This window comes from Hyaena hyaena, unplaced genomic scaffold (genome assembly GCF_003009895.1).
Source record: "Hyaena hyaena isolate Hyena2069 unplaced genomic scaffold, ASM300989v1 scaffold_317, whole genome shotgun sequence".
Taxonomy (NCBI): domain Eukaryota; kingdom Metazoa; phylum Chordata; class Mammalia; order Carnivora; family Hyaenidae; genus Hyaena; species Hyaena hyaena.
The window spans coordinates 384,922-410,401 of record NW_024080950.1 but is presented as its reverse complement, the minus strand read 5'-3'; the positions used below and the strand labels follow the sequence as shown (position 1 = coordinate 410,401).

At 38.3% G+C, this 25,480-nt stretch overlaps 1 protein-coding gene across 2 annotated transcripts in view; it reads right to left on the bottom strand.

Annotated features, from left to right (window-relative positions):
- The window catches only part of CERS6 (ceramide synthase 6), a 321,027-nt gene that overhangs the window by 218,488 nt on the left and 77,059 nt on the right, over nucleotides 1-25,480 (bottom strand). For both annotated transcript variants that reach the window (XM_039248790.1, XM_039248791.1), the window contains exon 2: nucleotides 5,065-5,170. In XM_039248790.1, the coding sequence (XP_039104721.1) occupies nucleotides 5,065-5,170 (106 nt within the window). The remainder of the gene's footprint in view (nucleotides 1-5,064; nucleotides 5,171-25,480) is intronic.

Sequence of the window (25,480 nt, the reverse complement as noted above, 5' to 3'; positions counted from 1 at the left end):
GGGTAAAGAGAGAGAAGCCTAAGCACTGATAGTGTAGACACCCATGTGGGTCTCGAACTCACCAACGGTGAGATCATTACTTGAGCTCAAGTCGGATGCTTCCCTGACTAAGCCACCCAGGTGCCCCTCTATGATAGTTTCAGTACTTTTTCCTGAATCTACAGCTCACAGTACATCCCTCTTCCTGTTGACCAACTATTTTTTTCTTTAGGCCTTACATTTCTTTTTCTGTGGTCTTCCTTCACAGAGCTATTGCTTACTTTTTTTAGTTTATGGTAAAATATTTAATCACAATTTTCATTTGCCTCGTGGCCTTATTTTTCTACTAACAATTTTTGCTAATAAGGACTGCTACACATTCTTTCTCTTGTCTTCGATGCTGGGTGCGCTCCTTCTTTACTACTCATCACTGAGTTGGTCGGAATGTTTTGACCAGCTCCTGGGAGTACGCAGAGCAGGGAGAATGCTCGTGCAGTTTAGCTGCCACCAAGGTAGACCATCTCCTGAAAACGTGCCATCCACACAGTGGTCTGTGAGCTTCTTCCAGTTCTCTGAATTAAACTGAGTCCCGGAGGACAACCACCTGCCTTGCTCACCAGTTACTGTATCTAATGTGCAAACACTGGTTACAGCTTTTGTCTCCCTCACACTCAGGAGCTGTCTTTTTCACTGGTTTTCCTGAGAGCTACCCCCACTTCATGCTCTTCACTTCCTCCTGCTTGGCTTCTGCCCAAGCTGCCAACTGCTTTTTGTAAGCCTCAATATATATTTTGAAATCTAGAGATATGTATCTATTAGTTTGCCAAAAATAGATTTTGGGAGATATTCTTTCTTCTTTGTGTGTGTTTTTTCATTGTTTTGCATTTTTAATTGTTCTCCTTAGTTTTTTCCTTTCTTAAAATTTCCAAGGAAATAAATGAACAATGCTCCCATATATATATATATATATATATATATTTTATACAGAAATACCTAGGCTGATCTTAATATTCATAACCAATACTGGGAGGCTGAAGGTAAGTGTAAAAGAAAGAGACAGGCATAAGAAGAGAATAAGGGAGAACAAATTATAGAAAATTGCCTATAATTTTTAAAATGTAGCGAAATATACCAAGAGTGGATGATAATGATTTCTCTGGATCATAAAACCTGGTTTCACAGCTGACTTATATATTTTTCCCTCAGTGGCTCAAGAATTGACTTGGTTAGAGAAGTAAGATTGTTAGAATTATAGATAGGTGCCAAAATATGGCAGGAGAATCCCCAAACATAAATAAACAAATATAAACAAACAACTATACACACACACACATTTATTTATACCAGATACACAGAAAGACAAACAGATGTTACCTATTTATCAACTAATTACATATTAGAGAACTACGCAGGACATATGACCAGTGCAGTCACACAGGAATCCACTTTCAGAAAGGCTCTCACTTGGGATTTCAAGTTCTATGGCTGCTATCTCAAAATTCTTAATAATTTTATTATGGAATTTGTATTTTGTACATGAAGACCAATGAGACAGAGAAACACATGTTAGGGGCTCAGAGTCTCAGATCCCACATAGTCCCACCACTTCCCCCAACTAGTTCTAGGGAACTTACTTCTCTGTCCCCTGGCTCCCCAGCCTCCTACCCTTTCCTGCTTCTGCCCAGTGACTAGAGCCACCCCGGATGCAAGCATGAAAAGGGTGGGAAAATTGTATGCCTCGCGGTGTCTCAGTGTGGGACACGGGGGTAGCTGCTTGCACCCCAGGGTGGAAGGGCCCTGATGCATTTGGCAGGTGACTCAATGGGGTCGATCCTCTTGCTCACCCCAACCCATTTACCAAATGTGTCCTGCTCTAGGGACTGCAATACAGTTGGGCATCACCTGTCCACTGGGGATTGGGGCAGTAGGCCCATCAAAAGGGGAGAAACCGGTCTCAACTTCTCCACCCCTGGACAGAGAAGGGCAGGCATATCAGCCCAGTCTGGACACAGCTAGTGGGCTGTGTGTTCAGTAAGTCATAGTGTGGGGTCCCTAGGACGTGTAAGGCTCTATACTTGTCTCATGAATATCCCCGTGCCTGAGGAGGCATGACATTAAATAACAAATAAAAAACATGTTGACAGGTCAAGAAAAAGAACCTACGAAAGAAAAAAAAAAAAAAGCTTTGCATTTTTATGCCTTGAATAGTACTTCTGCCATACTTTTTGAATAAGAAGTTCTGCATTTTCATTCTTCATTGGCCCCACAAATTATGAAGTCAGTTCTATACACAGTAGATTTTAAAGGTTTGGAGGGTGCATCCCTACACTCTTGAAAGATGATAACCATGCCCTTCTCCAAAGGTGACCTGGATTCATGGTCAAGGCCAGATTGGTGAATGGTCACTCAAACACCTACAAACAATGTTTAAACTCTCCAAGTGTTGCTTCTTCTATTCTAGTCAACTGACCTGTTACTTTCTCAGATCATAAATAACACAGACAAGTATAAAGAATTCAAGGAAAAACTGTTCCAACTTTTGCTGCATTTATATTTAAAATATGAGGCTTCTACTCAAATCACGGAAAAATGTTCAAAAGAATCACCTTGGATAACTAAGAGAGTATGATTAAAATTAGCTGAAAGCAAATATTCTCTGGAGTGGTCAGTATGACTGCAAATCCTTTTATTACCTTTATGGAGGAAAGTTCTCCAGTAACCACGATCAACATAGGCAAGGGAATAAAATGTCCACTGCAGAATTTCTAAAGGGATACATAACATTTGAGTAGACTCATTTTATTATGCATTTAAAGTAGTTCACAAGACAAATACAAATATATTTTAATCTCATTTTTAAAAACCTGATAACTTCCTATACTTCTGCTTTTTCAGAGGGAAAGGAGTGTTTTGCTGCAGTAAACTGCTACGTTAAAAGAAAACACAAGTTTTTTCTTAATATTTTCTTCCTTTAAGTACCATAAGATATATGCCCCTTCAGGTTAGAATGTGACAATCTAAAATCAGCCCATAAAACTACCAGCAGAGCTTTTCCTAAAATCTCATATATTCTTCTCTTCTTCCTAGCAGAGGTATAAAAAGCACCTACTGCTTTCTTCTACTTCTCCAGGAAAAATATCACTTTTTAAAGGATAGAGGGGAAAGTCCTAGACAATCTTGGCAGAAATAAAGGCCAAAATATAAACAAAAATGTCTGAATATCTGAATTAATAGTTTTAAGACAAGAGACAAGTAATACAAATGGTTAGCAATACAAATACCAAAAAAGGAATAAAACTTGCTTACCACTATTAAATCACATTTTAGAAGTCTGAGTAATTTTCCCAGAAAAATGAAAAAGGGAAAATGAACCATTTAATAAACAAACACACAATACTCCTAGAACGTTACACTGCTCCTGTCCTTCTTTCTTGTCTATGCAAGAGTAAGATGAAGGGCGCTCTATGAGCAAGAAAAATACCTGGATGCTGTGATGTGCTTTGTTTTCTCATGGCCTTAATGGAGGGTTTCTGGCTTCTTTCTCCTCCCCTCTTTGTTCTAAAAGATATACAGCGGAGGGGCAATGATCTTCCCCCTCCCCTGCTCTTCCCTCCCTGCTCCTAGTTTGGCTTTAACTCTCACCACAGTGATAATTTCTCCTATTTTCTCCACAATGAATCTATAACATAATTTTCTAGACCTTTGTCCTTCATTCTTTCATTCTGTAACTCTTCTGTCTTTCAATTATTCCCTCTTTTGTTTATATCTACCTACGTCTCACAACTGCGGGAACACAAGGATCATGCTATAAGCAAATGGGCACTTCCTGCCATACATATAGGCAAACCCTCTTTTATTGTACTTCTTTTTGCCACACTTTGCAGATAATTGCATTTTTCACGCATTCAAGGTCTGTGGCAACCCTGCATCAAACAAGTCTATCGGTGCCATTCTTTTTAACAGCATTTGCTCACTTTGTGTTTCTATCTCACAGTGCAGTAATTCTTGTAATATTTCAAACTTTTTCATTAATATTATATTTGAATTGCTGCGATCTCATGATAAAATACTAATGGATAAGAAAGCTCCTTCTTATGAATGAACAAAGCAAATGGTCTCTGGAGATGGAATCTCCATCTGGTGAAGATGCTGTGAAGATTGTTGAAATGACAAGAGAAGATTCAGACTATTCCATAAACTTAGTTGATAAAGCAGTGGTGGGGCCTGAGAGGACTGGCTCCAATTCTGAAAGGAGTTCAACTGTGGGTAAAATGCTATCAAACAGCTCCCCATGCTACAGAGAAATTTTTCATGACAGGAAGAGTTGATCAATGCAGTAAGCTTCATTATTGTCTTATTTTAAGAAGTTGCCACAATCATCCTGAACTTCAGGAATCACCACCCTGATCAGTCAACAGCCATCAACAACGAGACTAGAATGTCCACCGACTAAAAGATTACAACTTTCCTCAAGACTCAGATGATGGTTGATATTTTTTAGCAATAAAGTATTTTCAAATTAAGGCATCATTGTTTTTTGGATATAGTGCGATTGCACACACTTCACAGACTATAGTATAGTGTAAATGTAACTGGAAAAACCAAAAACTTCACTTGACATGCCTTATTGTGGTATTCGCTTTATTTTATGGGTCTGGAACCAAACCCACAACATCTCCAAGGTACGCCTGTACATTAATTATATTCCTCAGCTTTACCTAGTCATCTCCACAAAATCCCATCCAACCATTGTATGTACTGCTTTATGTCGTGTGAGATTAAAAGAGACACAAAATTGGACTAACCACTATCTCATCTAGACTGTTCTTTACAGGCAAGCTTCTAAACTCAATGTGAGAATAAATAACCAGGTCTCAAATATGCCCACATTTATTCAGCTTTTACCTGTTTGGCCTAGTCACAATGCTTGGAGATTTTCCAAGAGCACACTTTCCAGCAGGAAGCTGGGCAATTAGTTCTCAAACCCAGGAGAGAGGGATTAAACTCAGGAGAGAAGGGATTAAATGATTTCAGAATGAGAATGGCAGTCATGATAACTCATACTGCCCCAAAAGACAATCATACCTTTGTAATTGCAGTGAAGACCTTTTCCAGAATGGCATTGGGCTGGGCAATCTGTGGTCCATTGGCCTGAATGTTGAGGGCGATGGCACATGGTCTGGCTACAAACCTTAAAAAAAAAAAAAAAAAAAAAAAGTCAGAAAAGTTATTCTTTCTATAATGGTTCTTAATGTCACCAATTATTTACACATTACTCAACTGTCCCAATAAAGTGCTGGGTGGACACTGCTAACATTCATATGTCAGTCAATGTAAAACAGATTTAACTTTTCTTCTCTCCTATAGGCATCCAGTAGTAACAGTAAAAAAGAAATTCTTTTAAAACATTTACATCTCCTGATCCTTTTTTTTAATGTTTTATTTATTTTTGAGAGAGAGAGAGAGACAGCATGAGCAGGGGAGGATCAGAGACAGAAGGAGAGACAGAACCCGAAGACAAGCCTCAGGCTCTGAGCTAGCTGTCAACACAGAGCCCAACGCGGGGCTCGAACCCACAAACCGTGAGATCATGACCTGAGCTGAAGTTGGGACACTTAACAGACTGAGCCACCCAGGCACCCTAAATCTCCTGATCCTTGAGTTCTAATGTGATTGAACAGGTAGAAAGACTATACAATGACAAAAATAAGTCCATAAGTGAGATATATCAACAAAATAAACCATTTTAAAATGATTCAACTTATACTTTTCTTACAAACATCTGATTAGCAATTGTCATGTTACACTTTGCTGTGACAAAATGTTTACTAATGATCTGATTACACATGGAGAATGTACCTTTGATCATACCTACATCATAAAATTGGCCATTTTTGTCTCTATAATCCAAATGCACTATATTCAGCCCCAGTTCTTTATATTTTTAAAAAATTTTTTAAGAATGTTTGTTTATTTTTGAGAGACAGAGTATGAGCAGGGGAGGAGCAGAGAGAGAGGGAGACACAGAATCCCAAGCAGCTCCAGGCTCTCAGCTGTCAGCATACAGTCGGAAGTGGGGCTCAAATTCATGAACCCTGAGATCATGACCTTAGCTGAAGTCAGACACTTCACCCACTCAGCCACCTGGGCACCCCAGCCCCAATTCTTTATGGTTTCTTAAAATTTTTGCTTTGTGGTTATTTGTATCTTTATTTTAAAGTTATTTTTTAATAACTTTAAGTTATTTTTTAATAACTTTAAGTTATTTTTAATAACTTTAAGTTATTTTTTAATAACTTTAATAAATGTTGAGATAGGGAGGAGGGCAGAAAAAGAAGGAAAGAGAGAATCCCAAACAGGCTCCATGCTGTCAGCACCGAGCCCAGTGTGGGACTCGATCCCACAAACCACAAGATCATGACCTGAGCCAAGATCAAGAGTTAGACACTTAACTGACTGGGCCACCCAGGTGCCCCTGTGGTTATTTGAGTATTTCTCATAAGGAGTGACGAAGGATGTGAGACAGCACAATGTCCCAGACAAGCTGAGAAGTCTGAAATGATTACAAGCATCTGCTGCACTGATTTTATCCTACGCAAATAACTATGTCAAGAATGAGAACACTTCATTTCTGCTTGTGCTTGATATGTAAAGGAGCCACTGAAGAAGCAGCAGAGGGCATGGGGCCCCAAAGGTATGCTGACACTTCTAGAGCTTTTTTTTAAAAGCATTTACAACTTTAAGAGATGTTTTAGACTAAAGGTTCAAGAAATAAGGTTTTGTGAATGTTCCTTTTCAGTAATGACATTGAACATTTTCTACTAATACAAAATAATAAAACATCAGATGAAAGTATTACCCAAATTAAAGTTGGTCAAAGGCAACAAGCAATAAATGTACAAAACAGATCATGATGCTTCTTTAGTAACAGTTGATGAGATTAAAGTATAGTAGACAAAGGAATACTTTTTAAGTTGGAAGAAAGAAGTTTACATACATACACTACATACTATCCCATGAGATTGTATTGCAAGTTAAAGAGAAGACACTTTTTTAAACAGGAAAATGGAATACTGTATATTCAAGCCTCACCCAGGAAAGATATACACAGAAAATGTAATATAATATCTGTTTTGCTGTTTCTCTCGTACAAAGCTGGGAAGAAGGAATTACTGCCTTTTCTAGTATATAAGTGTTCTAGAAACTGGAGTTTTCCCCAAGTTTGCATTCTCAACTCTATTTTTTTTAATGTTTATTAATTTTTTAGAGACAGATAGAGACAGCGTATGAGAGGGGGAGGGGCAGAGAGAGAAGGAGACACAGAATGCAAAGCAGGCTTCAGGCTCTGAACTGTCAGCACAAAGCCCGACGTGAAGCTTGAACTCACAAACCATGAGATCATGACCTGAGCCAAAGTCAGATGCTTAACAAACTAAGCCTCCCAGGAGCCCATGCATTCTCAATTCTTTTTAATGTAAAATGTTCTAAGACATATTACCCATGCCACTACCTTCTTAAAGAGAAATGTATGTAATCTTTTTCAAATAATTCTGCATCTTCACTATGAAAAATCTTGGAACTATAGCTACAGCTAGTATAAAGAAGTGGTTTGACAGATAATGACCAAACAAGTCAACAACTTGTTTGCCTGACAAAGTTTCCTGCTTCATGGTTTTTTGTTTTTGTTTTGCCTCTTCATCACAGGGAGTATGAAGAGATACTCCAGCAAGAGTTGGATAAAAAGGTAAAACAGCAAAATTAATTTGGCATAAGAGCCAAAATAAACTTGTCATTCGTTGCCTTCTATTGTTCTTCTCTGTTAGATTTCTCTCCAGCCCTCCTTCATCTTCCCTATCCCCATAATTTCTGAAACACTGTTCAAACATCCTTTCTGAATTGGCCATTATCCTTTGAACATCCTTCTGTTCTAGTACATGGTTTTCTTTCCATCTTCTAAAGTAATAGTGTAAATGCAGAGGATGATCTTCACCTCTGAATACACCATGAAAATGTTTAGGTGTAGGCAGGAGGAGGTCAACAAATGACCAACTGACTGTCTTCGGTAAATATGTATTCATTGTTGCTACCACAGTTTTGAGCGCTATTGACAAGTTAACAGACTTTCTCTGTGTGCCCAGTGAGTATGCGAGCAGTAGGAGTGTCAAGAAATTCAATTTCTTCAATTTATTCAAAAGCTACTTCCCCACCTTTGCTATCATGCTGCAATGACTTACTAAAGATTTCAAAAAGGTTTTTTAGTACCTAGGACACAATACAATGTCTTATATATTTCTCCTCTTTTTAAGCCTCAAACCACTCTTTAGAAACTCTTCTCAATTTCAAGAATGAATGCAATAGCATCTTGAAGACTGCATATCCCTTTATCACCAAACATACCAAATTTTAGTGATCAAAATTATCAAGTAAATATGATGCTCTATAAATAGGTTTTTAAAGCCAAGTCCAAAGGACAGGATTGAAATAATGTCTGCTATAATCTGGCTGTGGCACTCTAGCTGCAGTAATCTCTCTGTGCCTCATCTCTTCCTATGTAAGAAAATCAATAATAACTACATATGTGTGTGAGTTGTGTGTGCATATAGACACAAGTAGATGGTAAAACATGATGTCACATGGTCTCTTTGTCTAAAATTTTTGATGCATGCCATCTGTATGGTTTCATACCATATAGCATTTACATATCATGACTTCTCTGGGCCCAAAAACCCACTCTGTACTGTGCTAAGCCATGGGCACCCAGTAAGTTCTAATGGTACTAAGCAAACAAGGCCAGAAATCTAAACAGGCAACTGAAAAAGACAAGGGTCATCAGGTAGAGTAACCACTTGCCTCAGTCAAAGCCACCCACAGAGCACCGGTGTGGCTTTACCAATCCCTCATTAGGTGTTCTCTTTTCAACTTACCTAGCATACACAGCTAGACACTTCATTTCTAAGATTTAAAAAAACTTCAGGGGCACCTGGGTGGCTAAGTCAGCTAAACGTCCGACTTCAGCTCAGATCATCATCTCATGGCTCATGGGTTCAAGCCCCACGTTGGGCTCTGTGCTGACAGCTCAAGCCTGGAATCGGCTTCGGATTCTGTGTCTCCCTCTCTCTCTGTCCCTCTCCTATTTGTGCTCAGTCTTTCTCTTTCTCAAAAATAAACATTAAAATAATAAATAAATAAATAATAAATAAATAAACAAACTTAAAAGACAGGCAGAAACATGCAATCTCAAATGAGATAAGAAAGGAAGATATATTTTTATTTTCCTAATAGTATCCCTAATTATATGAAAATACAGAAATTTTATTTGTGTTTATTCTCCAAAGAATTTGTGAAACAGTGCTGGGCATTTTTTTTTCCCCAGAGAGTTTTAGAAACCACAAAAAACCTATGAGACAACTACTGTAATTTTGTTACCTACCATCATGGTTCATTAGAGAAAAGCTGGATTTTTTTTTTTTTTTCCAATGCTGGCTCTTACAGAAATAAATTCACAGAAGCTGTCTTTCACAGATTTGTAGACACAGAGAGACAGATGGGGGGAAGGGGGAGTCCCTACAAATACAATAGTTGAAAGAAAATATGTACTTTCAAACTTTGATGAGTACCTCTACCAGGAAATGCTCACCTAATTATTTTTTTATCAAAGGCAGCAACACTGCCTTCACAAGATCAAACATCTATAAAGTACTTTCATGTTGTAGAACATGTGTGCAAGGAAACATAATCAGGATGTGAGCTTTGAAAAATACTAGTCTAAATTTAAAACAGAAAATACCTAAGACATTTCTACTTTTTAATTCTATTTAACAAATCATATTTTGTATTTTAAACATGAACTGAATGAAAACCTCTGCACAGAGCACCTAGGTCAGCTCGGGGCTGTCGTGTAGATAAAGGTACACACAAAACATGAGGCAATTACTGCACTCAAAGTGTTTACAGTATGTTAAAGGAAATTAATTTAAAAAGCAAATAAATGCTTACAGGGTAAATGTTAACTCTAATCTCTTAATATCATGTAATCATCTTCAATGGGGAACATGGTCAGAGACTTTCAGTCTTTTCTAATTCTAGCACTTCCTGCTTTTCAAAGCAGTTGTAAGTCTGCAGTGGTGGATACATAAACCTACGCATGATAAGAAAGCACAGCATAAAATCACACACACACAAATACACACACACACACACACATACACACACACACACACACACATAAATACAAGTACACCGGGAGAAATTTAAATAACCTCAATAGATTTTATAAATGTTGATATCCTTATTGTAATATTATACTACAGTTTTATAAAATGTTACCATTGGGGACAACTGGGTAAAGGGTACATGAACTCTCAGTGCATTACTTCTTACAATTGCATGTGAATTTACAACTCCTTCAATAAAGATTTCAATTAAAAATATTTAGAAAAAATTATGTTTTTGCAGTATGGAGGTTCCTCCAAAAGTTAAAAATAGAACTACCCTATGATCCAACAATTGCACCACTAAGTATTTACTCCCTAAAATAAAAAAATACTAATTCAAAGGGATACATGCACCTCAATGTTTATAGCAACATTATCTATAATAGCCAAAGCTCAAAACAGCCCAACTGTCCATTGACTGATGAGTGGATAAAGAAGTTGTAGTATATATACACAATGGAATATTACTCAGCCATAAAAAGGAATGAAGTCTTGCCATTTGCAAAAACATGGATGGAGCTAGAGAATATTATGCTAAGCAAAATAAGTCAGAGAAAGATAAATATTCTATGATTTCACTGAGATGTGGGTTTTAAGAAACAAAACAAATGACTCAAGGGACAAAAAGAGAGAGAGGCAAATAAGAAACACTCTTAACTATACAGAACATACCAACGGTTACCAGAGGCGGGGTGGGAGGAGGGATGGGTTAAATAGGTGTTGGGGATTAAGGAGGACATTTGTCATAATAATGAGCACCAGGTGTTGTATGAAAGTGCTGAATCACTATACTGTATACCTGAAACAAATATAACACTGTATATCAACTATACTTTTAAAACTTTAAAATAAGATGGAACACAGAAAAACTGTGAAATTATAGATTATCTCTACTAATGAGAAAGCAACTTTAAAAAGATGATGGACGGACTGTATTTCTTTAGCTTTAGGGTCTCATTGTGGGATTTGTCTATACCTTTATGTGTCTTTGACCTGCTATAATAAATCCACAATTAGAACTGAAAAAATTGTTTTTCATGTGACAGAATGAGGTTCTAATACATTTACTTTTCATATTTAAAAACTCTGTACAATATACTAATCCCTCCTAAACTAAACTAGCTGGAGGCTTGGGAGAATGAATAAAAACAAGTAGACTCTTGAGATGAGTGAAAGGTAGGAGCAACCAGCAAAGAGTAGGCTCCTTGCCTGTTTATTTACATTTGTTTTGAAGCTCTGCCCTGATATCAGACACAGTCACAGAAGCTGAGAAAACCACTGATTGAGAAATATTCTGTTTCTTATCAACAATAGCCTAACTATGGAGATAACCAAAAAGCCCAACAACCGATAAATGGACAAAGAAGACATACAGATACAGATATAAATATAGATATATAGGTAATAGAATACTACTCGGCCATCAAAAACAATGAAATCTTGCCATTTGCAGTGATGTGGATGGAGCTAGAATGTATTATGCTAAGTCAAATAAGGCAGTCAGATAAAGACAAATATCATATGATTTCACTCACATGTGGAATTTAAGAAACAAAACAGATGAACATATGGGAATGGAGAGAAAAAAAAAAGGAGAGAAACAAACCACAAGAGACTCTTAATGATAGAGAACTATTGGCTGATGGAGGGAGGTGGGTGGGGGATGGGCTAGATGGGTGATGTAATAAGGGGGACTCTTGTGATGAGCAATAGGTGTTGTACATAAGTGATGAATAACTGAATTCTACTCCTGAAACCAATATTGCATTGTACGCTAACTAACTAAAATTTAAATTTTAGAAAAGGGAAAAAATTTAAAAAATTAAAAATAAAGTAAAATTTAATGAATTAGGAAGGAAGGAAGGAAGGAAGGAAGGAAGGAAGGAAGGAAGGAAGGAATAAGGAAGGAAGAAAAGCATTCTCTTTCTAACTGCTGGAACCAGAAGAAGGAGCCTGGGAAAATCAGAGAGTGATGAAAGAACCATGAAAGGCAAAAAGCCAGAGGAGCCAATCCCTAATTCTGTGTAGAAACCAGGCATGATTCTGGCTGACCTGTGAACCATGTATGTACAAGGCCAACTTAAAGCAGCTAGGAGCTAAGACTTAAAGAATTGAACTGAGCTAGATGCCACTGTCCACTGTGAGTATGATAGGCTACAATTTGAATCCAACTACGTAAATCTGCTGTTAACGCAAAACATCAAAACTTTTCAGAGCAATATAAAAAGAATCTACAATCTCCACAATATAACTTCCTAACTCTAGGATACAATCTAATACATTGACAAAGAACAAAGAAAACTATAACCCGTTCTTAGGGAAAAAGACATAGATATTCAGTGAACTTAAAGGCAGGTCAATAGAAACCTTGCAATCTGAAAAAAGAAAGAAAAAAATGGAAAAACAAACTGACTTTGAGGACCTGTGGAACAATTCTGAAAAGCTAATGTATGGGTAATCTGAGTTGGAGGAAAAAAGAGAGACAGAGAGGTGAAGAAAAAGAAAACATTAGAAAAATACATATAGTTTGTAACTTCCCAAATATAATAAAATATATAAAGATTTGAGAACCTTAAGAACCCCCAGAGAGGTAAGTTTGAAATGAAGAAAACCTAGACACAACACAGTCAAACTGATGAAACCCAAATATAAAGAGAAAACATTGAAAGTCACCAGACCGAACTAAACAAAGTTCTTTAGATTGAAATGAAGCACAACCAGAGGAAAATGTAAATCTTTAGGAATGAATGGAGAACCTCAGAAATGGCAAATACATTGGCAAATACAAAAGTCTTTGGAATGACAACCAATAATTGATGAAATACTTAAATGAAGTAACCTACTCCCCACTCAGACTATGCTGGAAAGGAACCTAAGTATGGGCAAGTTGAGGATGCCAAGAAAGAAGGACTGGGGAGAGGTGACTGGTGCTTGACCGCCAACACACTTTATCAGTAACAGTATGCCATGGCTAGGATCACGATATTAAAAATTTTAAACTTACAAGACCAGTAGAGATCAGATTTTGAAAGACAGTATGTAAGTGCATGTTCAGACAAACAGGTATGCCTGTGCCTGGATGCCTGTGTTCTACCATCCTAATAAAAAATGTTTCAAGAAAACAAATATTTAGTGGAAAGAAGGCCAATATGGAGACAGGAGACTGATATTTATTAACAGTTACTATGTGCCAAGTGCTTTGCAATGTTTTATTCTTTTATTTTTAAGCCCAACAAAAACTTTTTGAAGTGAGGTGTCTGGGTGGCTCACAGTTGGTTGAGTGTCTGACTTCGGCTCAGGTCATGATCTCTCAGTCTGTGAGTTCAAGCCCCACGTTAGGCTCTGTGCTGACAGCTTGGAGCCTGGAGCCTGCTTCAGACTCTGTGCCTCCCTCTCTCTGACCCTCTACTGTTCATGCTCTGTCTCTCTCTCTCTCTCTCTCTCTCTCAAAAATAAACATTAAAAAAAATTTTAACTCTTTGAAATAAATATTTGTTCCGTTTTATAGAAATAGAAACTAAATCTCAAAGAAGTGAAAACATGTGCCAAGTCTTAAAGCTTAAAGTACATGCCTTAAATAAGACTCAATCCTAGCATAACCTATTAATAAAAACAATATTTTCCCCTTTCCTTAAATAAAAAAGGTGAGTTGATTAAAGAAGTATTGTTAAAAATTCGGAGTATGGTTATACACTTTTACTCAGTAATCCTATTTTTAGGTATTTATCTAAGGAAATCTGTCAAATAAAAAAAAAGCCATAAATGTAAAGGTTTTCAGGCAGTTATTTATAATAGGGAAAAATAGTAAACAGCATAATGATTCACTAACAAGTGACTCACTGAGCATCTATGCTACATCAGCTTTGCTCTACATATTGGAGGCGCAGCAATCCCCTTTAAACAAAATCCCCTTTACACAGCTTACATTCTAGTGGGAGAAATGCAGATAAAAAAATAAACAGAGTAGTGTATGTTATGCCAGATAGTAAAAAGTACTAGAGAGTAAAGCCCACTTTTTAGAAGGATGGAGTGGGGTTGTGAGTTCTAATAGACTGGTCAGGGAAGGCTTCAGGGAAAGTGAGTAGATTCCTGAAAGAGCTAAGAAAATAAACCAGGAAGATAAAGGAGGAGAGAACTTTCTGAAAGGAATAGCAGTCAAGGGCAAAGGCCCTGAGGTAGAAGTATGACTGAGATGTTGAAGGCTTCTGAGGTAAAAGCATGTCAAGTAGTTAGTTGGATATAGAAGTCTAGAGTTCAGGAAACGTCTGGGCTAGAGATACAAATAAAATAAATTCTTTATTTTATATATTATTCAAAAAATAAACTTTGGTGTCATCAACATACAGATGGCATATAAAGCCTTAGGACTAAATTACCTGGGAAGTGAGCGTAAATATATGAAAGGGGAGATTCAAGAAATAAATCCTAGGATGACTTCAAGGTTTAATGTTTAAGTAAATATAAAGTACAAAACTCCATGAAACATTATATGGCGATTTAAAAAGATTCATAAACTATGTGGACTATGTAAATTCATAATACAAAGGTAATTTCATTTTTAATTAATTTTTTTAAATGTTTATTTATTTTCAAGAGAAAGAGAAAGACAGAGAATGAGCAGGGGATGGGCAGAGAGAGAGAGGGAGACACAGAATCTAAAGCGGGCTCCAGGCTCTGAGATGTGAGCACAGAGCCCGATGTGGGGCTCACACTCATGAGCTGTGAGACCATGACCTGAGCCAAAGTCAGCTGCTGCACCGACTGAGCCACCCAGGCGCCCCGATACAAAGTTAATTTTAAAAAGCAAGCTATACATTTTCAACAACACGGATGGATCTAGAAAGCATAACGTTAAGTCAAGTTATCAGAGAAAGACAAACACAATATGATTTCACTAATATCTGGAATTTATGAAACAAAAGAAATGAACAAATTAAAAAAGAGACAAACCAAGAAACAAACTCTTAACTACAGAGAACAAACTGATGGTTGCCAGAGGGGCGATGGGAGGGAGTACGGGTGAAATAGGTGATAGGGATTAAAGAATACACTTATGAAGCACTGAGTAAAACAGAATTGCTGAATCACTATATTGTACACCTGAAACGAATATAAAAGTGTGTGTTAATTACACTGCAATTAAATAAATAAATGTCAGGTTGCCTGGATGGCTCAACTGGTTGAGCATCGGACTCCTGATTTCAGCTCAGGTCATGATCCCAGGGTTGAGGGACTGAGCCCTGTGTCAGGCTCCATGTTGAACATGGAGCCTGCTTAAGATTCTCTCTCCTTCTGCTCCTCTCCTCCACCCGTGCTCTCTCTAAAATAAAGTAATCTAAAAATAAGTTAAGAAGGAGGAAGAGGAAGATGAAGAGGAGGAAGAGCAGGAGAAAAAGGAGGAGGAGGAGGAGAAGGCAGTGGTGGCAGATGTACTAAAATGATAACTGCAAAATAAAACACATAATAGAATAAAATCTGAAAAATAACAGTCAATATGTTTTATGAGAAAAATTCAGCACTGTACTTCTTTTGTGTTTCCTTTGTTGTTGGGCAACAAAACCCAGATCGGAAAAGGTGGTTGTAGCTCATAAAAATATAATGAACCTAGGGGTAAAAGAGAATTATGGACAGGGCCAAGATAATTACTAACTATGTTAACAGTCATGTTCTCCAAGAGCTCAAGAAACACCAAAATTCTACTGAGCCTTCATTTTCTGGATTTTAAAAGCAGTATACAGTATGAAAAGTGTAAAAGTAACAAAAAGCACCAACTAATATTAAAAATCACCAGGAATGCCATCACCCAAAGATAAACATTTAGTGGCACTTGAGGATATTTCTGCTACCTCTCCTTCAACTTGTTTTGTTTTGTTATATTTTTGTTTACTGTATTTTTATTTAAAAATTACATACTATGTGTATACAGTAATCTGCTTTAACTTCCTTTTTTGAATATTTCTCCCAAGAAATTACATATCCTTGTAAAATGTGATATTTATCTGTTACAGAGACCCAAATTTCTTACTTTTTGCTGTAGTGAAGACTCTCTCAGGAAATAGCCATTGGATCCTTTCCAACAGTACAAAGCTCTGGTCAAAGTCCAAAATATTAGCACAATACAGATTCAAGCAAAGATGAATTCGAACAATTAAATTCTTCAGACTGACTTGAAATAACTGTCATCACAGGATAATTATCCATTGTTCCATGTGCTTGATCTTTACCATTCAAATTGTGAATTACCCTTGCTAGCTAATACTTCCAAAGCTTCTAAGAAATCAGTCATCAAGTTTAGAACAGGAAAATTTCCAGACTCTTCTTCTATATCTTAAATTCTTATATTCCCAAAGATTTTTGATGATCAGTAGAAAAATGGGCAAAATATGTAAAATTAGTCAATCACAGAAAACAGAAATATCATTAAACATATAAAGAGATATCCAACCTCCCCAGAAAATTACAACAATACCATTTTATAACCTCAGGCTGGATCTGATAGTGTAAAACATTGGCTGAGGATTTGGAGAAACAAGAAGCCAATAAATCACTCATGAGAAAAATGTTTTAAATGTTTATTTATTTATTTTGAGAGAGAAATTGAAAGAAAGAGCCCACACATGGAAGAGGGGCAGAGAGAGAGGTAGAGACAGACCCCAAACAGGCTCGGCACAGTCAGCACAGAGCCCGATGGGGGGCTCAATCTCATGACCTGAAATGAGATCAAGAGTCAGACGCTTAACTGACTGAGCCACCCAGGTGCCCCAAGCTCATGGAAATTCAGCAGAGAAATATGTCACAATGACCAGTAAACATATGAAAAGATGATGCTCCACACTCAGTTTTTAAAAAAATACTGTATCATTTTCACCTGTAACAGTTGCAAAAAATTGTTTAATTTGGATAAACTTCAAAACTAGTAAGAGTAAAAAGAAACAGGCACTCTGATAAACTGTCCATGAGTGTCCAAACTGGTACTATCTTTGGATTGCAATTTAACAAACTGTTAAAATGCCTAAGACATATGGGATTACTAGCTATATATCCTACCAGAAATGTACCCTACAAATATACTGGAAATTTTTAAAATAAAGTTTATTGCAATATTGCTTGAAATAAAAAGGGCAGGAAACAAATATTTATCAGAAGGACACACCTGAGGGGCACCTGGGTGGCTCAGTGGGTTAAACATCTGACTTTGTTTCAGGTCATGTTCTCACAACTAGTGAGTACAAGCCCCACATCGGGTTCTATGCTGACAGCTCAGAGCCTGGAACCTGCTTTGGATTCTGTGTCTCCCTCTCACTCTCCTGCTTTGTCTGTTTCTCAAAAATAAAACCACATTAAATTTTTTTTTAAAAAAAGGATATACATGAAATACAATGGAATTCGTAAGGCTATTAAAATGAGATACATCTGTTGTGTTTCCAGACATAACAGTAAAAAATGCAAGATACAGAAGAGTAAGTATTATTATACTTGTTTACTTAAAATCACAATTCTATTAGGAAGAATTGTGAAAAAAATTATTAATGGTAATACTCTTTTGGGGCAAGGTTGATTTTATACTTTTCTGTATTTTTAAATTTTCTATGTACACATGCTTTGTATTTATTTTAAGAATAAGTAACATTTAAATGTTTCTAATCAATATTTAATAAAATAAAAATGCTCAGAAGAGGTAATGTTTATATGATGACTACATATAGATACATATAAACTTCTGATATATAAAAGAAATTAAAAATACACTAAAAGGTTAACCATGCCTACTTCCAGGTAAAAAGATTGTGGCTTACTTTAAAATTCTTTTTTATGCTTTTCTATGGTTTTCAACATCTTCAAATGAGAGCTCAAATACCTAAAGTGAAAACTAAGTATTGTTAAAAATAGAGATGACAGAATGGTCTCTGTGCCAGGCAAGATTCAAGCCCTTAACAACACAAAAACTGAATTTGGAAAGCCCGGAGGCAGCTGTATTTCAGCTAAGTCCACAGAGCTCTTTGAGCAAAGGACTCCATTGTGACTGAGACAAGGAACTGAACAGTAGGAGGAATAAAAATAAAATGCCATCTCGGAACCCTGTCAAGTAGAGTAAAGGATGGTATTCGAGTCAATGGCAATACGAAAAGATACACAACTATGAAATTGCTTGAAATTACTTCAAGAAATGTGTTACCAACATTAAATAAATATACTGAGAATTTTGAGATGCCACCGGAAAAAAGAAATTGCTTCCGCCATGCCTTGGAGACACCACAGAACCTCTCTATTTCCTCATCTCTATAATGAAAACTATAATTACACTCTGTCTCATGCTGGGAAATATTTCTAAATCATTGGCATCTTGAGACACATTGGGAAGGGAGAGAGATAGGGGAAGATGGCCTGCAGGGTGGTGTGCAGGCAGAAGAAAATTTTCTAGCACACGCAATAAAAAGGAAAATTCCTTTAGAACAAACCCACATCCCTGTGAATCTGCGCTGAGCTTGAAACGTTGGAAAGCTGCTTAATATTTCTGAACCTTAGTTGCCACATTTAATGGAATAAATCCTATTTCATAAATTTTGTGTGAACGTTGAAAGAATGATTCTAAACCTCACACCAGTGTTCAACATTTGGAAAGTCTTCAATAAGTGCTGGCTGGTCTTTAACGTTTATTTATTTTTAAGAGAGAGAAACAGAGTGCAAGTGGGGAAGGGGCACAGAGAGAGGGAGACACAGAATCTGAAGCAGCCTCCAGGTTCTGAACTGTCAGCACGCAGGACGGGGCTTGAACTCACCAACCGTGAGATCTTGACCTGAGCCGAAGTCAGAAGCTTAACCAACTGAGCCACCCAGGTGCCCCAGTGCTGGTTAGACATCTTAAATTTTCATTACAAGAAGCATATACTTCATACACTAGGAGGACCTCTATCTAGTCTGTGCTGATTGGTGACCTGCAGCGGGGGATGTGTTATAGGAAGAACATAAGAATGGCAAAAATTCATAAAAGAGCCAGGAAACTTAAGGGCTTCTTATGTCACTTGGGTCAGCCTTCTTCCTCCAAGCCAGAATTTCTCTCTAAAGACATCATTCAAAAACTTCCTTCACATGAAACCTTCCTGTACATTTCTTTACAATCTCCTGTAAATCTCTAATTATTTCAAAATAGAAAGTAAAAAATAAATAAATAAAAATAAGGAAAAAAATCTTCCTTTGGTGTCCTTTTAGTTTTTTCATCACGTTTGACTCAAAATAGTCCTCTTGCATAATTTTTTCTTGCCTAAATGTAAATCCATTTCCTCTTTTCTCAGTCCTCCAGAGAGACTGGTACAGTTAACAACCTCCTCAAATACCTGAAAACACAGATGAGGTCATCCCGTGTTCTTCTCTCTTCAAGAATCAACAGCCTGGATCCTATAAATCTTTCCTCGTACATCTTTTCTGTTTCTATCTTCAAATTTTTACTTTTTAGAATTTTAAGGATTCTTTTCTGAATCTAATTTATTCTACTCTTTACGGAAGTGGAAGTAACCCTTAGTCGATGGCTGCTTTTATTAATAAATAATCACTGACACAGATGTTGTTTTAAAATATTCACAAGAAGCATTATAAAAATTAAAGCTAAAACATAAATAGCTGTAGTGAAGAGACCTGTCAATCTAGTCCACACCAATCGCATCAGAAGAGCAGATCTGAAACCAGAAGACCATCAAATGCCTTCAACTGAGAGCTGAGATCTGGGAAAGCCCAAGTTGACCTGAGAAATGTCAGAACTGCCTCTCCTCACTAGGCATTTCCACAAGTCTGAAAACAAAACTCTGGACTTCAGATATTTCGTCATGTGTTCAACTATTCAAGAAGCACAGAATCTAACTTTTAAAGGAAAAGTTCATAAAACTCAAAGAAATTGTGTCTTAATTAAAAACATGCCCCTATATTTTACATAAAAATAACAAAAGGCATTAAAGATATTTATAAGAAAAAATGTACAGCGTGTATTGATATATGAAAATAGCCTTGGGGCGCCTGGGTGGCTTAGTTGGTTAAGCGTCCGACTTTTGCTTAGGTCATGATCTCGCAGTTCGTGGGTTCGAGCCCTGCGTCAGGCTCTGTGCTGACTGCCAGCTCAAAGCCTGGAGACTGTTTCAGTCTGTGACTCCCTCTCTCTCTGACCCTCCCCTGCTCACGCTGTCTCTCTCTCCTAGAAATAAACAAAACATTTTAAAAAAAAAGAAAGAAAATAGCCTTGTAGTCAGGGAAGTCTTTAATATGTGACCACTAGGCTGATCTTTCCATTATATACTGATAAAATGACCATAACTGTCGATCACTCTTTGGGGAATATTGCCTATGTGTGCTATTTTTAATCTGCTCTTTTTTGCACATTCAGAATGACACGATCTGGACCTTCCATTGAGGGACAGAACCGCACTCTCCCGGAATCTGTCACATGCTCCACCCTCCCGGAATCTGTCGCGCTGTTGGAGCTGCCTCTTTACCTCATTGACTGCAATGTCGGCAATCCAATCTCTAATTGCTGCCTCCAGAGCAGCCCACCAACTTGCACACGTCTCACAAATCAGGAGCTCTGCCAGGGAGCCTCAGAATTCTCTGGAATGGCACCCCTCGGTACTCCGACAGATGCCTTCCTTGTCGCTGTCTTCATGCTCGCTCTGTGATGGGGTTTAGGTACCCCCAGATCACTCATCTCCCTCAGATGACCAGTGGAGGAAAGCAGAGTTGTAAGAAGCAGGCCCTCAAGGCCTGGGGACAGACTGTCTTACAGGACCTTGTTACCGGTAGCTCTGTCTCAAGATTGGCCCTAAAACTAAATGTTAGATTTTGCAGAGCCTCAAGTCTTCCTCTATACATGAAGCCTTTCATTCTAGTGCATATGCCAGGTGCCCTACGGTTCACCACGCGCTTTCACACTTTATCTCCATCAACATTCAAAATGTCTCCAAGGGATAAGCAAACTGGCTTTATCACTGTTTTACATAAGAGTTCATGGTTCCATGATTTGACCTATCACAAGAAGGGGTTAGAGGTGCACGCCGATAAGCACCCCTCTTATTCTACTCCAATGATCGCACTCACTCAACATTCCTGAGTGGTTACAGCTGGTTACACATGCTCATGCATCTATGAACAGTTCTTTTGGCTTAGATATCAATGCCACAAGGATTGCTCATTGGTGCCTCAATACCACAAACTCTGGTCATCAGTCACAAATGCCTGGTTGTAGATTTCTGGGTCCATGCAGAGAGGTAAACCAAGATAGTGTCCTTCACTGTCACAGTGGGTCACTAATGACACAATGACTTTACAGAACTTCAAAACAGAGTCAACGATTCACAAAGGAGAATTTCATAAAGGTTTTCATTTAAGCTCATGACCGACCAATATGCTAAACCTCCCCCCATGAGAATATGAAGCTGAACATACATTTTAACACCAATTACCTATCATGTGTCTATTTCACAAGCAAAAATGACTGTGAAAAACAGACAGAATGGGGCAGAATGAAGGGAGCATCATTCACACACTGACGGGAATAGAGAATGATTAAGAAAGGTGAATCTCGACATCAGCAAAATCAGCCTTCTACTTAAACGGTAACAGCTGAATAGTAGCATATGTGACACACAGAACACAATGGCAGGACGGAGCAGGTACTCGGGGGCTGGTCATCATCTGTCAGAGACTCCACCCAGTATCTCTTATAGACTCCTACCGTCTCGGCAAACTCCTTCACACAAAAAGTAATGACAACATTACAGTATTTATTTGATCGTCGTAATAGTTTAGTCCAAGGCCTTTTACAATTACGCTTAATTCTCTTAACTCCATTTGACCTTGTAATTAATATTATCTAAGATTTAAAGGTGAGGAAACTGAGTGTCGTTTCCAAACCTGGGGCAAAACTGATGCTGGAACACACGGTTTCTCTCAGTCGGCTGCCATTTCTGTTCTTTTCTCATACTTAACATGCTATCCCAGGACTGAAGAGTGGTATGAAAATGTGAACCTAACCGGTTTGCAAATCCCTCAAGTTCTTCCATGACTTCTGCCCACCTGCCTTATGTCAGCAATCGACTGTGTGTTTCTGGCAGTGTGTATTCATGCCACACCCAGCACAGCTTAGAAGTTTTCCCAAATAGAGTGTGTACCTGTGATGCTCTCATCAGGGAAAGAGACCACAAGTTATTTTAATAGAGAAGGTGTAGTATAAGGAACTAGTTATACCGGTATCGGAGTACTCAATGATACAAAGGCAGCCCTGAGATGTCACAGAGGAAGCAACAGCAGCCAGCAGCCCTAGGGGTGTGGGAACAGAGAGGACAGGTTGGGGAGGGTCCTCAAGGCGTGACCCAGAGCCGTAAGCAAGGGGCATGATGCTCACAGGGGACATGACACAGCTGCTTCTGGGGGTGATGGAAAGTCAGAAGCCACAGTCAATTGCTGAAAACAAACCACCTCCTGGAGGAAGAACTGTCCCTGTGGTGACTTTCAGGAAAGGAGGTAAACAGGGGAACCCTGTCTGGTCTCAGCCCTTGGGCCATGCCACCTCCCTGCACCAGATTGGCAGAAATTATAGGGAGAGTGCTGTCAAAGGAGAAATGTGGTTTTTAGAGCCTCGGTCCCAACACCATAAATAAAATGAGATGGGTGGGTTTGTAGCTGAGAGATGATGGCTCAGTGATCAGCATGGTGTTCTTCACATGTTCAGAATCTTCAGTCTGAGAATGCTCCTGCCAACCGGACATATCTTCATTTGATTTTTTAGCATGGCTGATACACGATCTGTTGGTGGCTGCTGGAGAAGAAACTGAAGAGATGCTGATTTGGCCAAGACATTTTTTTTTTCTCACTCTCCACTCAAAACCCTCTACTGACACACCACTGGTACATGATGTGCAAACATCTGCATTCCTAAGAGTTTGCTGTTTATTTTAAGAAGTCTCATCCTATAGAGAGAAGCTAAGTGGCTTTGGAGTGAGGCTATCTTGGTCTAAGCACTTACTAGCTGTGAGATCTGGGGTAAATTGTTTAACTACCCTGAGCCCATTTTCCTGGGATGCAATTATACCTCCTGGACCACATGACTTGTGTAAGGCTTAAATAAAACATTAATGTAAAGTGCCTGGCACACAGGCGGGCAAATGCTGCTTTCATTCGCTTTGTATGAGAAAAACAACACATCAAAAGCTTACAGAGCTATTACTCATCTGCTTCTTCTTTTTTGAGATCTTCATCTTATAATTTCAGTTGGTCTAAGATCTTCATGTGATTCTATGGGAATATCCCCTAATGTCAGAAAACCTAAACCTAAAAAGCAATGTAAGCTCATAAGATAAGAATCAAAGCTTAAATAAGAGGTAGAGAAATGACTCTAAAGACAGCAAAGGCAAAATACAGCTTACTCATATGGAGTAAATAGGAGGAAACAGAATAAAACATGCATTTGGCTCTTGATTAGGAAACATGCATTTCTCCCTGTACGACGTTTCCATTTTCTTAATGCAACCTTGTATTATGCAAGCAATGGATACAGATCCATGTTATTTTTATTTATTTTTAAATTTTTTTTTTAAATTTTTTATTTATTTCTGAGAGAGAGAAAGACAGACAGAGAGAGAGAGAAAGGGGGGCAGCCTGAGCAGGGGAGGGTCAGAGAGAGAGGGAGACACAGAATCGGCAACAGACTCCAGGCTCTGAGCTGGCTGTCAGCACAGAGCTGGATGTGGGGCTCGAACCCATGAACAGTGAGATCATGACCTGAGCTGAAGGTGGATGCTTAACTGACTAAGCCACCCAGGTGCCCCTCCATGTGATTTTTGAAAAGACTAGTAATCTCTTGATGTACTCTAAGCCGTCCATGGCCACAACTGCAGTGGCATCATGAGAAAGCACAGTGAGTTAGCATAATGGTACTAAACCCTCAAAATTCTTCAATGGGAGCATTTATGAGAAATAACCAAATCTACAAGTAAACATCAGAGTTAAATTAAATAGAAGACCATGAAGGTCATTTCCATTTAAAGCTTGGTCATGGATTCAATTAATGAGGCATTTTCCTGAGAGGCAAAAGCTTATAGAATGAGTTAAATGAGTTCTTATTTAAAGACCTGCAAAGAAGGGTCGTAAAATGTTAGTAACTATGGTATGACAATTGTAATAAAAGGGTGTTTTACCATGAAAAAAAAAAAACCTTTCAAGCAAAAGTCAACGTTTTCTTTCTTCTTCCTTTGCAGCTTTACAAAATAAAATCATTTTACAGGTGCTCAGAGTGACATCCTCTGGTCTAACTGTCCCCCTGGTTGTGTAAATTCCCTCAGGCCTCATCATTCTTGATGAGTTAGGTTTTTAGCCCTGTTGCTCATGCACCATGCACCAGTCACTGGCACTGCCTGGGAAACACTAAAAATGCAGAATCCCAGGTCCAATCCCAGACCAACTGAACTAGAATTTGTGTTTTAACAAAAATCTCCAAATGATTCATATGCACAAAGGATTCCTAGTTTGATAAGTATGTTTTAGGCCAGTGCTTCTCAAAGTGTGGTCCTGGACTAGCAGCATCAGCATCACCTGAGAAGCTGTTAAAAATGCAAATTATGAGGGTGCCTGGGTGGCTTAGTCGGTTAAGCGTCCGACTTTCCGACTTTCGCTTAGGTCATGATCTCGCGGTTCGTGGGTTCGAGCCCCGCGTCGGGCTCTGTGCTGACTGCCAGCTCAGAGCCTGGAGCCTGTTTAGTCTGTGACTCCCTCTCTCTCTGACCCTCCCCTGCTCACGCTGTTCTCTCTCCTAGAAATAAATAAAACATTAAAAAAAAATGCAAATTATGGGGGCCCCACCCCAACCCTACCAAATCAACCACTCTGAGGTGGGGTCTAGCAATCTGGGTTTTAACAAACCCTCCAGGTAACTCTGAAGCATGCTGAAGCTTGAGAACCACTGCATTAGCTTAGACTTGAACACACTGCTCTTAAGGAATGAGGGAATTCTCTTGCGCCTGAAGCAGCCTATTTTACCTATGGGTGATGCTCTTAGAAAATTATTCCTTAGAAATGAGGCCAAGTGTCCCCCCCATAACTCTAACAGCTGGGCCTTTCCTACCAAGATGAATAAAGCCAACAAATCTCAAACTTTCTTCCACAGGACAATCCTACAACATTCAAATACAGGTCAAGTTCTGAATCTTCTTTTCACAAGTAAAATGTCTACAGTGATAGACATATAGTTTATTTATGTAATATACATGTCAACAATATGGTAAAATATTCTGCTCATACTATATACAAAA